Source organism: Rattus rattus, chromosome 14 (genome assembly GCF_011064425.1).
Source record: "Rattus rattus isolate New Zealand chromosome 14, Rrattus_CSIRO_v1, whole genome shotgun sequence".
In the NCBI taxonomy this organism is placed as follows: domain Eukaryota; kingdom Metazoa; phylum Chordata; class Mammalia; order Rodentia; family Muridae; genus Rattus; species Rattus rattus.
Genome location: NC_046167.1, coordinates 11,103,658 through 11,119,695, shown reverse-complemented (window position 1 = coordinate 11,119,695; position 16,038 = coordinate 11,103,658). Strand labels below are relative to the sequence as shown.

At 44.2% G+C, this 16,038-nt stretch overlaps 1 protein-coding gene across 3 annotated transcripts in view; it reads right to left on the bottom strand.

Moving 5' to 3' along the window:
• Bend7 (BEN domain containing 7) overlaps positions 1–16,038 on the bottom strand; it is an 81,508-nt gene that overhangs the window by 25,990 nt on the left and 39,480 nt on the right. For 2 of the 3 annotated variants that reach the window (XM_032884957.1, XM_032884958.1), the window contains exon 6: positions 12,357–12,582. In XM_032884957.1, coding sequence (XP_032740848.1) covers positions 12,357–12,582 — 226 coding nt within the window. Of the gene's footprint in view, positions 1–12,139; positions 12,583–16,038 lie in introns of those variants that run through there. The other variant, XM_032884955.1, reaches the window with a different exon arrangement.

Sequence of the window (16,038 nt, the reverse complement as noted above, 5' to 3'; positions counted from 1 at the left end):
TTAGTAGCAATAATTTAGTACAGTTCACAGACTAATGCACCCTAAAATCGAGGTTTTTAAGGCGACTTAGTAGTTTAAGCAGTCGAGAACGTAACGATAAAGGAATGTTATCTGTGTTAGATACGTGAGATTGCCGTGGGAACCAGTTAAGCAGCCCCACTGTACAGGTCAGCAGGCAAGCAGAGAAACCCCCTACCACTCAGCTGACGGCCACAGAGTGGGACTAATATTTAAGTGGGAGGCCATTGTGAGAAGGGCCTTGGACATCTACAATGTTGATTCCCAGCCGTATTTAGGCAATTCTGTAGGTTTACTACTCAGAATTGGACCAAAACTTCTAAAGCATAGAATGCCACTGACTTGGACCTTTGAAGACCAGCCAAGGCGCACTCTATCACAGAAAAGGTAACGTTTCCAAACTTAAACGGAGCTCAGGAACAAACCTGCACGCGTACAACGCTTCTTTCATTACCCTCAAGCCTGTGGGGCTGTGAGGTTTAGACAATTTTGTTTAATCACAGCGATTCTCAGAGAGATCTGAGCCGAGCAGAGCCTGGGGGAGCACGGCCGCATCCTCCGCCTGCCTCCACTCCGTTCTCCTACGGAGGCATCCCTGTCACGGAGGAAGGCCTGAAGAGCGCCTATGTTGAGTTCTCAAATTAAACAAAGCTAATTTAAATTTATATCCGGTTAAGAAAGGCCCACGGCAGAGCTCATTTATAACACAGTGACTGCGAAATACGATTAACACTTTCCGCTGGCAAACGGTGCCACGGCACACCTTGGTTTAACGCGTCTGGTGTAGTTCAAGGGAACCATCTCTGCCCAGGGTTAATACCTGGAATAGTGACAAGCTTTGAGGTAATGGTAATTTACTGTTTAATCCGTTTTTCCAGCAAAGAAAAATGTTTGGAAATGACAGATTTACAGGAACGCTACTTGAAAATTACCTTGGAAATCTTCAGCGTGACTCATTTACTCTATAGGCCAGCCAGTTACGTATCAAGCGAAACAAAAACTTAAAGGTTGAGAATCGTCAAAGATGCCGGCAAGCGGCATGAGGTGGGAGGTGTCGCGCCGTCCCTTTCTGCCGGAGTACTGCACCACAGAACTCACCTGTGCCTGTCTGCTCTGGAGACAAATGTCTGGCAGAGAATGTAATGAGTGTTTCTCAGTTTCTACAGCTGGGGATTCTGGGTAAATGAACTTAAGAAGCTAGTCCATGGGTTACAGAACTCATGCCATCGCTAGTAAGTCTGCAGAGAGCACCTGCAGATGCCATGACCCGGTGAGAAAGTAAGAGTGCCCCTTGGTCTTCGCAGCCATAATGCACAGCTGGGCCGGAGGGATGCTCAGTGGTTAAGGGCAATTGCTGCTCTCACAGAGGACCTCACTTAACTTCTCGTCACCTACCATCACCTACATGGCAGCTCATAATGGTCTGTAACTCCAGTTCTGGTGGATCCAATGACCTCTGATCTCCATGAGCACCACACACACACACACACACACACACACATGATGCACATCTATATGGGCCAATAGAACATACTCATTCAAAACGACACTAACTGCAGCGGTGACGGACACTGAGAGGGCCCCACTCCCAGGACAGATCAGGGGCTCCCAGCCGGTCTGTACCACAGCTCTGCATGGTGGATATTAGGTTAGGCACCAGCTCTTCTAGGTAGGCTGCTTCTTTTTTTCTTCTTTCTTTCTTTTTCTAGTTGAGTTCCGTTTGAGGACAATTTTGGGTGCACACTTTGACGCTTACGGTCGCGTTCCCACACCTTTTCGTTTCTATCCTGTCTCTAAGCCACTGGTTTGCTATGACGAAGAGTGTTAAGTGGCACGCATAGCTCCATATGCATATGGATGTACTAAGAAGTCTTGAGATAGAAAAGACAGGAAGTAAGGAGTAAAGCATGACCATAGAGTCCGTTACTGGCCTGAGTGAAAGCCAAACCCTACAGTAAATTTGCCTGACTTTGCCTTCCCAAGGGGATGAGAACAGACTCTCTTGCATACAGTAGAGTTTGCTTTTTTCTGCTCTCAGACAATGGCGTGTTTTCGGGGCCCTCACGGGACACAGATTTGGTTCCATAATTGGATTACCTTGATGTTTTATCAACAAGACTGACACACCATCCTCGGCCAGGATATACAATCTACTGCTGTTACCTTAATCTTCACACTTAAATCCCAGCTTCCAGAACTTCACCGCCCTTTCCAACTGGGTCTGGGGAAGCTACAATACCATCCATACTAACCTTTAAACACACCTATGTGGAGTTGTGTTTTGATCGTGTATGTGTGTCAGGGTGCGTGTTCCTCAACTGCTTAACTATTTTTTTTTTTAAGTCAGGGTTTTGTTGTTGCTGTTGTTTTCTACTGAATCTGAAACTCGCTGTTTGACTCAACTGACTAGGCATTGAGCCCCCGGGATTCACTCGTCTTTATCTCTCAGGGTCGGGGTTACCCTTACACACCACACCAAGCTTTTACATGGTACAGCAGGTACAAATTCCAGTTCTCATTCTTGCAAATCAAAGGCTTCCTCCACTGAGCCATCTCTCCAGCCGGTGTTTAAGAAATCACCCTTTCGAGTGAAGATAAACTGACTGTTTGGTTCTTTCCTTCTTTCCTGGGCTCACTGGCTATTTGTTACATGAGCGGCACACTTCCACGCATCAAGGAATTTAAAGAGGAATAGAGCATGTACTGTCTGCCCACAGGAACTTACAGTCTTACTGGGAAGACGACACACTTAAGCTTCAAAAGGATGCTTAAGTGGATCCGCGGATCCTCATTTACCTGTTTTGCCAATGAGATTATAACAGCACAGTTTTTAATCCCTAAACTCCTTCAATTTAGGCCACCTTCCACATAAACCATTAATAGCAAAGCTGCCACACCATAGAGAGGCAACAAGTATTGTGGGGATTCAGAGAAATGCAATCATTAGAGTTGGGGCATCTCAAGAAAGTCTCATGGCTGATACGATGATACTTGGGCCTGTCCAGAAAAAAAATGACTTGGATCTCTCCAAAAAGAACTGAAAGAGAAAGCCTTAGAGAGACTATAAAATCCAAAGCTAAAACCGATGAACACTAGTGTCTGAGGAATGGTGCCTGAGGTCAGCTGGCTCCCCCAGCAGGAAGCACTGGGAAACAAATCTACAAGGAGAGAGAAGTCAAGCTGCAGGCAGACTGGAAAAAACGTGGAGACTGGGCTGGTCTTGATTTAGTCAGTAAACAGAAGCTAAATGTGGGAAATGACATCACTGAATCTGGTTTTACATGTGTTGCTTGGCCTGTACCGTGGGCAGTATAAAGAATTACAATGAGAAGAACAAGGGGAGATGCTGAGATTTTTCGGGGAGACTTTGGAGAACAAAGTGACGCACAGATTAATGGGGTCGGAGAAACTAAGAAGGAAGTGAGTGCAAGAAGTTGGAAAAACAGAGCGGGCAGGGCTGCGTCGGGAAGCAGGATGGGTCGTACAGAGACAAGACACTAAATGTAATCCTTTGTTTTCAACCCTGAGGAGTACACAGGTCAGTGCTGTTGTTAAGGACAGTGTGGCTAACACAGGTGGGAGAGCGACAAGACAGGCTCCTTCAGAAGGATGGCCATGTCTGAGGTTCAGGCAGGCCCTAAACACTGTGGTCAAGTCCCACACCCTGTGTGTCTTGTGCCGGGCTGCCAGCTCGCTTGTTTGCTTCCAGCTTGCATCCACAGGTCTAATTAGGATGAGCTCCTATTGAGTTGTACCCGACTAAGCTACTTCGATTATGGAACAGTGGGCTACAAAGTCACAGGGGAGGGGTGCACTTAAATACTGGATTTGCTCTGATCAAAGGACGGGGACAGATAAGAAGCTGCCAAGTCTGAGTCTACAAAGGTTTCTGAGAACTACTGTGAGCTGAGAGGGACCGAGAGCTAAGGCAGAGCAGCAAGCATGACATACAGTGCAGAAACCCGTAGGCTGCAGCGGTGAGAAGCCCAGAGTCATCACACACGGCAGCAGCCCTCTCTTCCAAGGGCTCTCAGCAAGATGGGTACTGCCAGGCCTTCTCTTACACAAAGGTACGTCTTAGGGGCAGCCTCCAAGTCAATGACAGTTTTTGGTTCATTTTAAACGACTACAGCTTTAAAAAAATTTTTTTTTCTTTTTTAATCGTTCAGCACTTACACACGTCTTTCGTTTTTCTGTGGATTTATCATTGGTCTGTAGCACTACAAAGATGACGAATGTTCCATGACCATTTGTATTCAGACGTTTAGGGCAGAAACACTAGCAAATACCAACTGTCTGAGTCTCCCGTGTGTTTGATGCATATATGGTATGACCCGGTCAACAATGGCTGACGGAACTGAACTGAAAGTGTTACTGGCATCAATTGTAGGTCCCAGAAAAAGCTACCAGGAACGTGACTGAACGGTTCAGGACTTCCTACACAATTCTGCCAGCGAATGTCTCTGACACGCAGATAATTCAGGATGCTGAAAAGAAAGGAGGTTGGCTCTGTGGGAAACACATGCTGGGTATTGTTTGGACCATGGCTAACCCATACGGTCTCCCGATGAAGAAAAGTGGTCTTCTCCCAGACCCTGATCTCATCTGTTGGGAAATTTTCACAGTAAAAATACAGACTGGCAACGTCAACAAGAACAATGGTGTCCATCAGACAACTCAATGCAGCCATGCCTCAAGGGCCCCGTTTCTGTGATGCTTCTCTCTACAGGAGGCTGTCTCTGTGACTCTGACACTAGTGTTCAAATGCATGCTTGGTAAGAATTCAGCAACTCTGGGAGTTAGACTTGAGATCTTGGAGATTAATCCAAATAATGGTTTCTACCCATATGTGAGAGGCTGAAGAGAAATCAAGAAAAGCTAACAATGTGATGAGTTTGTCCGCATGTCCAGTTGCTTCTTAAATAGGAAGCAGATGGACCAACAGTTCTAGAGAGGATGGGAGTCTTCTTTTGAGCTTTCAGAAGACCAGGTATGAAGCAGGGCACACATTCAAACTCACTGTCATTCAATCTCAAGGATTCTTATTTACTGGGTATGAGGAGGCACCTGTGTAACATTAAGAAGCAAACTTTGAAACGACCACTCAAGGAAAACTTTTATGGGTAAACTATGTCTGATCATTTCGTTGGCATTATATTTCTGAAGTTAAATCATTTTCGGCCAGCAGGTTGCCGAGGACTCGAGGTCTACCAAGTAGAATTAGTGTGACTAGCGGGGGAGGCAAAGGCTTTCATCTCATGTTGTCAAGCTTAAGCTCTACCAAAGAGTCCATAGCTGACTTCGCCCAATCCCTGTGCATTTATTTGACAGACTGCTCATCGTTCAAGGTCTACTTAACAATCACCTATTTGGTGAACTCTCCTTCTAGTGAGCTTTACTTCCTTTGCATGTGACGTGTATTTTATTCTGGCTTGGAGTATGGGTCTATGCTCTTGGCTGTTGCTAACACGTCTGTAGTTCTAGCAAATGGAATGTTCCTTATGGGCAGGGGCTAGGATTTTACTTGTATCTGTGCAGCCCAAATGCTTGTGGCTTAAAGGCATTCTCATGCATGCTGACGATGTCTAAGCTTATAGGTTTATGAGAAGCTGTTCTGGTAACCTCTACAGAGTGAGAGCAGTGACAGGAACTCGGCGTGATGAAGAAGCTGGCAGAACGAACGTTCCCCGTGGGATCGAGGGAACCTGGGTCAAGAGACTGCCAAGGATGGAGACTGTCAGGTCAAGGCCAGGAAGAATACTGCTGGGATGTGTCTACTGATTCCTAAGTCTGGATCTGGAAACTCTTTTCTTCCATCTTGGTGACATGAGTGAAGTAGATGAAGGTGTTGGTCAGTCTGGTTCTACCTACAGAGTCACTTCAAGGACACTGAAACAGGAACCTTGAATAACACAACATAGGATTTAAACAACAACAACAACAACAACAAAATACCTTTAAGCCAGGTGGTGACACATTTTAGTGCCAACATTAGGCAAACAGAGGCATCCAGAGCTCTGTAAACTGGAGGCCAGCCTGGTCTACATAGGTAGTTCCAGGCCAGTCTGGGCTATCCAGTGAAACAAGACAAAACAACCCAACTAAAAAGTGAATCTTCGAGTTCAAAGAAGGGGGAAGAAGGACTCTGCTGAGAGAGTGCTCTGTTATCATTTCCCCCAGATGAGAACGAAAACAGCCTTCAGGAAACGGGGCACTGCTGAGCTGAGTCTCCCAGGTGAACGCATGCGCTGCTGACCTCTAAAGTGACTGGCAGGACCCTGAGCATGGGTGCAGCTTCTCTAAGGGAGCTGGGGATGTGGAGAACAACCAGAATCAGTACTGCTTGCCCAAAGATCAAGACTCGCAGACTGTCCCACAACTATGGAATTAATCTCTGTCTCTGAGAACAGAGCCCCAGAATCTAGAGTTTGACCCAACACCCTAGATGATGTTGGTGTAAACTATGAGAACCGCTCTGCAAGGAACCGGAAACTCAGGGTTGCCTGCACAGCACTGTTGAGACTTGTTATGACCCATTTGTCACTGAGCTTCCAAGAAAGGTAGGGAAGTAAAACAAAAGTTAGGTGAAGGCTGAATGCTTGCCTAGCGTGCATGAAGCCACGAAGCCCTGTGCTTAAACGCCAATATCCACGCATAAAAATAAAACCAACCAAACCAAAAGAACGAAACAAAACATTCCGACAATCCAGGTAAGAGCCAAGCTTTCTACACGAATATCACGGCCGTTAGACAGTTGTGATCTGTTTTAAGCAGATTTTATACATAAAAATATTATCAGATAAATAACCAGCTGATCATTGATTCTTGAGGCAAAGCATTCACTAACTACCTCCTGTTGCCTACCATCTGATCAAGAATATAATTTACTTACAACTCGGGGGAGATAAGCTCTATGTCATATCTGCTCTCAGGCTTTTGTTAAATTCAGTTTTATGAATGAAGAAAGTATTAGAAGCGTTTCTTTCACTAGAGAAGGGAGCAGTCTTCGATTTTCTAACCCAGTATCATAGAATTAGTTTTCAGTATCTTCAGGAAAAGACCTACCCTTGAATCCAGGAAATAAATTGAAGCAGAGCTAAGTCTGACTAGAAATTCACTTGGAATACACTTTGCATCAATAACAACTGGTCTTAGACCATCAGCAGAGCCAACTTCCAAGATTTTACAAAGAATCCAAAATGTTAAATTTTAAGGGAGAAATGTTTAATTTCAAACATTTCTATAAAATCCACATACTACACTATGACTTTGGAGTCAGAGGCCACTCTAGTGCCAGCACTTTGGGGAAGTTTAAGCTAAGTAAATTTACTCAAATGTCTTATAGCCTCTGTCCTTTGTACAAAGAAATAAAATCATCACTATAGAGATTTGCAAATTGTAGCTAATGTATCATGGAGTTCTGGGAACACAGGAAAATTACCATCAAAAAATAAGAATAAACTAGCTATAAACTCAACTTCTATATAAATTCAAATCTCTGAGGTCAAATAATAATAATTAATAATAAGCCTTTAAAAATAATATTTTTAGCTGGAGGATTACATTTAACCTATATTCCAAACAGTTACTTCTTCCTTTTTTTAAAAAAATCAATTCACCATAAAGTGTACCATTTGCAGGAAATAGAAGTCCTATCAAACAACAGATATGGACCTAAAGCATCTAGAGTCATGAGATAAAGTGAGAGCTTTTGATGATCTTTTCTGATGAGCATACGACAGTGTAAGTTAGAGATAATGGGCATTCAACTTTGAACTCTTTGGGAGACCACCATGTACAAGCTGTCCCTCCCATAGGTCTGGGTCCTCAAGGCTCTCTAGACAGACAACGCTGATCTCTGGTAAGAGTGGCCAACTGTGTGGAAGAGGGTAGAGCAAGAGCCAACAACCACTTTTCCATTTGACAGACATCAGTGATATCAGCTGAATGCAAGGGAAGTCAAAACTCCATCCCAGTTACATAGCAAAGACTTTCTTACTTAATTACTACAGAGCCAAATTAAGAATCATAACTACGGTTATGCTCTGTTATGACTATTTTCGAAGGGCTTCCAGACAGTCAACATCACATACAGGTAACCCTTAAGTCAAACGGCATGGTCCAGTGAGCGTATCACAGAAAAGACAATGGTGGGCCAATGGCAGCCTTTGCAGAGACAGCATGCTGGGAGGTGAGGGAATGACCTCTACCGAGTCAGTTATGAGTCCATCCAAGCTTTTCCCAGCAGTGCTTCTAAATCTCTAGTTAAAGAGCTAAGCTCTTCCCTGATGCTCAAAATATTAAGGTGAGGGCTTTTAATACTTCATTTGTTTTGTTCTTACCATTCAGGGGATCAAACCCAGGGCTTCACCTATGCTAGGCAAGAGCTCTACCACAAGGCCACATTCCCAAGCTTCAGGTTAGTTTTTCCAATGAAGGGTCCTTTCATTAGCAATACCTTAGTTCACGCTTACTCATTAATCTCTTAATGGATCATCATTAAGTAGAAGTCACTACTAATGCATAAAATTATGTGAAAAGCATCATCTTGGCAAAGAGGGCTTATGCTTTGCTTTTGAGATATTGTCATGGGAAGAATTACCACACAAGAAGCTCTGTTAATCAGCCCCTAATAAACTTTTTCCCCTGGTGCACTTTTCAAAAATGATCGACAGTCAAAGCTAGCTTCTTCAGGACAATAAATATCGCCTCGCGTAATCCGCCTCAGATTCGGGACTTCTTTTATGAAGGCTGCATAATACCAAGGGTGAAACCAGAGGGAGACACAACAGAAAACCAATCTCAATGATGAATATCGATGAAAGAAAGCTCAATAAGATACTTGCAAGCTGCAGCTGGAGAAAGAGTCAGAGGTTAAGAGCATCACCTGCTCTTACTGAGAGCACTCGGAAACTCTAGTTCTGGGGACCTGGTGCCCTCTCCTGACTCTCAAAAGCACTGTACACATGCGGTACATATATACAATGCTGGCAAAACAATCAGAAACATAAAAATAAAATAAATCTAACTTTTAAAAACACTTGCAAACTAAATCTAAGAACACGTAAAAATGACCAGCCAGGGCAGTTAAGTTGGTTTCATTCCAGAGATTCAAAGAGAGTTGAACACATATGTAAATCAGCACATGAAGTCTGCATGGCACCTCTGTTCCCGCCCACGGGCATTTTACAGAGATTGTATCATTTTGCAACTGGTGTTTTAAGTCTTCTAATCCCTTTTGTTCCTTCGCCGCTATGTTTTACATGTGAGAGTCTATAAGAGTACCCATTCTCTGTCCCTAGTTTATAAGACTTCTCAAAGTAATACGCAATGGGTTCACGACCTCCTGAGACAGAATAGGGAAGAATGCACACTAACGTGTGCACACACATGCACACACAATCTTTATCAAATACACAGACGTGGTAATCACAATCCAGACAGCCTTGGGGTTGGGATGTAGGAAGAGGTCATTTCATGACATCTCCAGATAACTCACGCAGAAGACCTGAGTTAGGATACTCTTCCCTCTTACCTCTACTGATCATAAGAAACACTAGAAATGGCTATTCTGTAGGACCTTCAGTGATACCTACTTCCAAGATTCATCTGCAAAACCCATGCCAAAAACCACTGAGAGAAAACTACGGCAAAGAAAGATGTATTGGGAGGTGTGGTCTTAAGAGATTTATATTAGATTTTGGTTCCCACAGTTTCACTTTCACTGGCAGTTTACTGAATGCATTTATTAGACATTTACAAGTGTCATTTTGACGTCTGTCATTCCCAACTAGCTATAAGAAGTATGAAACTATTTGGCGCTTAATCCAAGATGTTGGTGACATAAGACCTAAGTCAGGATGAAAACCAAAAGTTCTGCCTACTCATTCACTCCACAGGAATTTACAGAAGCCAAAGGGTGTAGAGGAAGGAAATGTTTCCCCTTTATCCCATGAAAGTTCAGTGTCTGAGTATGAAAAAAGCTAACAGCAGGCAGGTTAAGAGGGCAAGTATACAGAGAAAGAAGAGTGAATACCACAACCAGTAAGATCTAGAAGTTTCTAACTATTCCTCTTAAGGGAGAGAAAAGGATTGGGGAGCGAGCTCAATGAGCTCACAGAGTAAGTGCTAGCTTGTAACTGTCTGCATGTGACGTCACTCTCCAGTCCTCTCTTATGATCTGACACAAAATAACGAGGGAGTTACAAGGACCTGACGACAAGGGACTCCTCTCAGGGGGCCTGTCTCAGGGCACAGGGAGGAAGCTCCCACAAAGACTCAGCCAGCACGTGCTGCTTCCCACCCACCCTCAGTTGAAGTCATTGGTAGATCAACACGTTGGACAGTGGCGTCTCCTGATCCCGCAAGTGGTCCAGGAAATAGGAACATTTTAGACAAATCATGTTTTCAAGGAGCTCAGAAGGAATCCTGTACAATAAATAAATAAATAAAATGTCTTCCAGCAGACAGGTGATGTTTTCACAGCTGAATCAAGATGGCGAGAGGGGAGGGCAGAGGGTACTCTTTGAAGTGGGTGGGAATCCTTTCAGGGTTATGAATTAGATTTTTATCAGGATGAATTATTTTTGTAATTAGAGAAAGAAACTGGAATATGTCTATAACTAGATATGTGTTTTCATCACAGCAACAGAATAAAACTAGAAGAGAGTTTTAAATAAGGTCGTGGGCAGGCTGGAAACGTGGAATTCTTCCATTAGACTGATTTGCTTTACTTTGTATTAGGGATAGGGGTCTTGCTGCCATATTTATTAAAAGGTTGGAAAAAATTAAGGTATATCTTCTTTTAACAGGCGTAGTATATTTTTAAACTCTTGTCTGATGTCTAGTCTCTTACTGTTTGTAAGATTTTTAAGCCCGGGTCTGATGTGCCGGTCTACTTGTAATGATGTGTTTCATTAACATCTGTTACATAGGCTCCTCTAACGTCACACGATGAAATGTGGTCATTTATGGTTTCCCAATTTCAAAGTGCCTTTACGATGTTAATATACTGCTCTGGAAAAGAACGAAAATTAAACCAAGGCCTGTGTGTATTGCAGAAGTGCATCGGCGGCCTTGACCCTCGTGCCTGAGAAGGCCCGGTCTGCAGAGAGGGAAACAGCTCCCTCCTCGATTTCGAGAGCCCTGGTAACGTTATTGACTGGTTTTTCAAATTCTATAATCGTGTTTTAGTGCCACTGCAGGCTGAATCATGCTTTTCATAAATGGCAAAGGCTGTGGCGATCTCTGTAGTGCTTCTTACTTAATAGAACTCCACTGTCACTCTACGTGAAAAAAAAAAAAAGTTCTGACGGGCCATGAGAAATGTCCTGTTAATGAGGGCTATGTCTTTCTGGCCATGAGCAAAGGGTGTCTGGTCCTTGCTAACTCCATTTAAAAATTGAATTATTTTATAAAGTCAATCATGAATTTCCAAGTATCCTTTAAGCATTATTGAACTCGTTCTGAAAGAGAAAGGCCATCGAGAGGAGGCAGGGAAAGCTCTGAGTCAGCGTCACTGACGGCCATGACCAGGGAGAGACTGAACCAGGGAGAGCATTCAGACTTGAGGTTAAGTTAAGCTCCAGTTCATTTTCACGGTAGCTGTGTTCAGTGAGACTCGGAGCGTGTTCTTCCTGATACTAACATTTAAATGCTTCTCTTCCTAAAGTCGTCTCAGTCATGGAACAGGGAAGAACTAGGTGGGAGCTATGGAAGTGGCCACGGATGAAGACGCGTATCCAAACTATGACGGAATGGACACATGTTCAAAGGAGGTGAAGGGGAAGAACCAAAACTGTCCTTCCAAGTGACAAGCAGAACTGCATGTGTCACACTCCAAAAGGGACCATGTTGGCTAGGAATATGTGGGGAGGGACAGTAAGTGGCTTTCACTTATATTTAAAACATCTGGCACATGCGATACAGTTCTGGTGTTACAGTTTCTAAACTTTCCAAAAAAAATGTACTACTTTCTAAAACTTATACCACAGTTTTATTCTTATTCATGCTTAAAGTTTTAATCTTACTTAAATTTTGCCAAAATCATATTCTGATGACATTCTTGGAAATGATGTATAATTCCCATTTACCAAGTGTCTATGGTTCTGCAGCAGATAAAACTGGTTCTGAAGCTACGAGTTCCACAACTACTATCACATTGAGTAGTATTCTACAGTATCTGGGGTGGGGACCGACAGAGCTTACACACGAGTCACACCCACGGGGAGGTTGCTAACAGCAAATTAAATTAGCGTCTAGTTAGCCTAGCATTTTTTTTTTTTTACCCGTAGGCAAACTCAACAATGAACCCATAAAATGAAACGACGCAGACCAACCTTTTATTGCACCCACAATGTTTTGGTCTAGTCCTTTCCGGTTGTCATTGAGCCCTCTTTTTCTCTTCCCGTTGGGTAAGGAGTTAGCCAAAGTCTTGTCATCAAAAAACGCACAAACCAGTTTTCTAAACAGAAGGCTTCCTGAGCGGGTGTAGTTTGACAGTATAGAGTCCAGCTGAGACTTGGGCATGAACACATCGAAGCCTTCAGCAAGTTGCACTTCTGGCTACCAAAAAAAACATACAAAGAGAAATATTTCATTAAAAGCAAGATGTGGAGCAGTTTCCTTTGGGCATAAGTGCAAAAAAAAAAAAAAAAAGGAAATCAGCGGCTGAATTATAGTCTCAGCTCTGCGTGCCTGATTTTGCAATTTACAAAACCAATGACCACTTATAACTCACAGAAGGGGGGCGCGATAACTCCAACAGTAAGGCTTACACGATTCGAGCCATGCAAACATTTCAGAGAAGGCTGGGCCATCACACAGTAATACGATCCTATAGGTAAAAAGACACGAACCGCCCGGATGCAACCGCCCGGTTTCCATAAACGGTGAAACTAAGGCCTAAAAAAGCTTGTGCCAAAAAAAAGACTTCAAGATAATTCAAATGTCAAATAATTTCTTTCACCTAAGGTGACAAATGCAGGAACTGTCCCCACAGGTCCCCGCTCCTTCTATCAGGTATAAAATGGTTTACTCCAATGAAAGCCTACAAACGGTGACAATGTGAGCGAACAGAAATGGCAGGGGCAGACTTCGTCACAGTGAAAGGACGAAGGACCTCGAACCCACGCTGTGTGTGCTGTCAATCACGCTGTCAGTCCCCAGATGTCATAGGCGCAGCTCTGAAAGGCAGCCCCTTAGATGTGAGGAGCTGGGGTCAGAGTCTCTCCTCGTTAACAGAGCTCACTTATTTTGTTTGTCCTACAGTATACCCAGCACACTATAGAGTGAAGGGCATCCAGAGCATAGCCTACATCACTCAGACAGCTAAGGAAGGTGTTTGGACCTTGCTCCTTGAAAATGGAATTTTGGACTGGATTATCCGGAAAGTCACCTCATTCTTCCATTCTGCTTTGCCATTTAATGTTTGGCTTCTGAACGCCTGGTAAATATCACTGAAAAGCACAGTGCTGTCAGGTTTCCCCTGACTTTTGCATCTTGCTGCTTGCTGGTCAAAGGTCTAGAAGTACTTGACAGGAGCCAGAGGCGGAACTCCTAATTCCTGCAAACGGATGGGCACACAGCAAGCGCCCAGGGAACACCAGCCAAGCAGCCCAATGTGGAATGATTAGAAAGGGGAGAATTTTACCATCATAATCAGACAGAAGGTTTTACATTGCGTACATCCTGTGAACTTTGATTCCAAGTGAACCGATCTCAGATTTTTGGTAGGAGTTCCTGTATCAGGTAGAGTCTATTAAAACCCTCTCCACCAAGTGTATCCTACAGCCATTTGACCACCTAGGGTGGTTACAGGAGTTCTTAAGCCGCAAGAGAAGACAGAGATAGAACTGCAGTTTGTTTCATTTCTGTAGCCCTGGGTGCTTAAAACTCAGGCACCTGACTTTGGAGAATTCCAAAATTTTCCCCGGAGGGCTTGCAGCCTATCTTCAGAAACACCGACCCGAGGAGAACACCAGGCAGAACTAGCCACTCCCTTCTTGATGTGTGCAGGGTACTTTCTATGCAGTGTGCTTACAGCACTTTCTGCCCTGCATTTATCTAGCTGGGGTGCACAGCTTTTATATCTAGCATGCTAAGGATCCAGTCAGCACCCAGCGGATATGTATCAGAGTAAACAAAACGCTGTGGAGGAATTCAGTGACTAGGTCTGAGTTTTCCTTTCCCTCCACAGAGGAAGTGGTCTGCCAGCCCCATGCTGGATCCACGGGGAGGTGAGCACCTGACTCAATCCCTACTTACCAAGGCCCTTCTGTGGAGAGGGATTCAAGGCTGGCTCTGCAGCCACGGTGGACGTGAATACCACCATACACACTGCATGGTGAGAGGAACACTACCGGACAGCAAGGGCTATCAGTGCTAATGTCAGACAGGACTGGCTGCCGGGGACGTGGAGGAAAGGGAACGAGAAAATGCAGGCTGGGAAAAGGATGAGATGGCACTTTAACAGGGCCTTGACGAGAAGAGTTAGGAGGCCACGGTGTGGTTATTATTTGTGGCACCTATTACGGTGCCTAAAAGTAGACACCTGGGGGTTTCTGTGGCGCCAAGGCCTCTGATGGTACTAGAAGTGCATGGCGTGCGACTGTAGAGGGACCATCGGTGGCCGAAGTTGTTGCTTTTGTTCTATCTCCCATTGCCCGGCCAATGCTGTTATCTTAAGTTGATCTTTCCACTTTGAGGACATGAACCCCCCCCCCCCCCCCCCCCCCCCCCCCCCCCCCCACCTGCAAGCATCTCGCAGAGGAGAACACAGACTGATTAACTGCACAGACAGCAGCATGGGTTTTCCTTTCCTTCTACAGAGGAAGTGGTCACCCTGATCCTCTTCCCTGACGCCCGTTCAGACTTCTTCGCAGGTAATGACAGGGCACTAAGGCATGTGTAAAGGGGACACAAAGCGCCAATTCCTTTTAAGGAAAAGGAGGAGAGGAGGGGAGCTAACTTTATGCTCCAAAACATGAAAAAAAAAATGAGACTAATTATCTTGTTTTCACTATGAAATCTTGCCGTCTAGCCTGCTTTATAAGCATAATCACAGAACGTTATTGCCGTCTAATGAACCGCAGCTCTGCGTGTGTATTTATAATCAGGTTAAAAACACTTTCTCCAGCTGTAGCATCATTATCTTTTTGTTGTTGTTGTTGTTGTTGTTGTTGTTGATCGGCTGAGGTTTAAATGAGATCTGCTGACTGATAGCAGTTATGAAAACAAACACTTCTCCAAATAAGCAACGTAAAAAAAAAAATGCTCTAGGCTTTCCTCGGCAGATTCGCTACTTGATTCGAGCCAAGGCAGATAATAAACTAATTTGCAGCATCTAGTGTGGCTGAAAGATGTGTAAACGGTGACATCCGAGTTACGGGGACAACGCACAATGTTTGCAGTCATTAATTTCAGGGTGCACTATGAATCCCCACCGTGCGGTGTCCCGCTCATTTCAGGTCCCTTGGCCACTGAGTGCAATGGATCAGCACTGGGAACGCCTCAAGCTGTGTGATTTCGTCTCACGCTGGTGATGTCCTGGGAGCGAAAACTGCTGACTCCTAGGCTCTTGAAAATGTCCCTGGACCAAGGACAGCCATACTGACTATGCTGTTTTTTTGTATTTCCGGTGTGGTGTTCCTTTCGCTTGGAAGTACTTTAGGCAATAGATTTTACAACAAGATAAATGAAAAGACACCTCCTAGTCCCCTGCCACCCCTGAGTTCCTATGAACATATCATAAAACGCCTAAAGAGATCACATAAACGAGTCAGTCAGGGGACACATCTGATACAGGCTATTTTATATATGATAGCAATCGTCCAAAATTACAGTCAGACAATTATCAAACTACATAGTCAGTCATGGTTAAGCGGAAAGGAGTGCACAGACGCTTTTAGTGGGCACTAGAGCCGGATTTGCAACTGTTAAATTAATAAGTGATACACGACGATTCTCCCAGCTCCGCGTTGTGCAAGACTCACCTTCACATGCACACGCACAAGGCTGTTT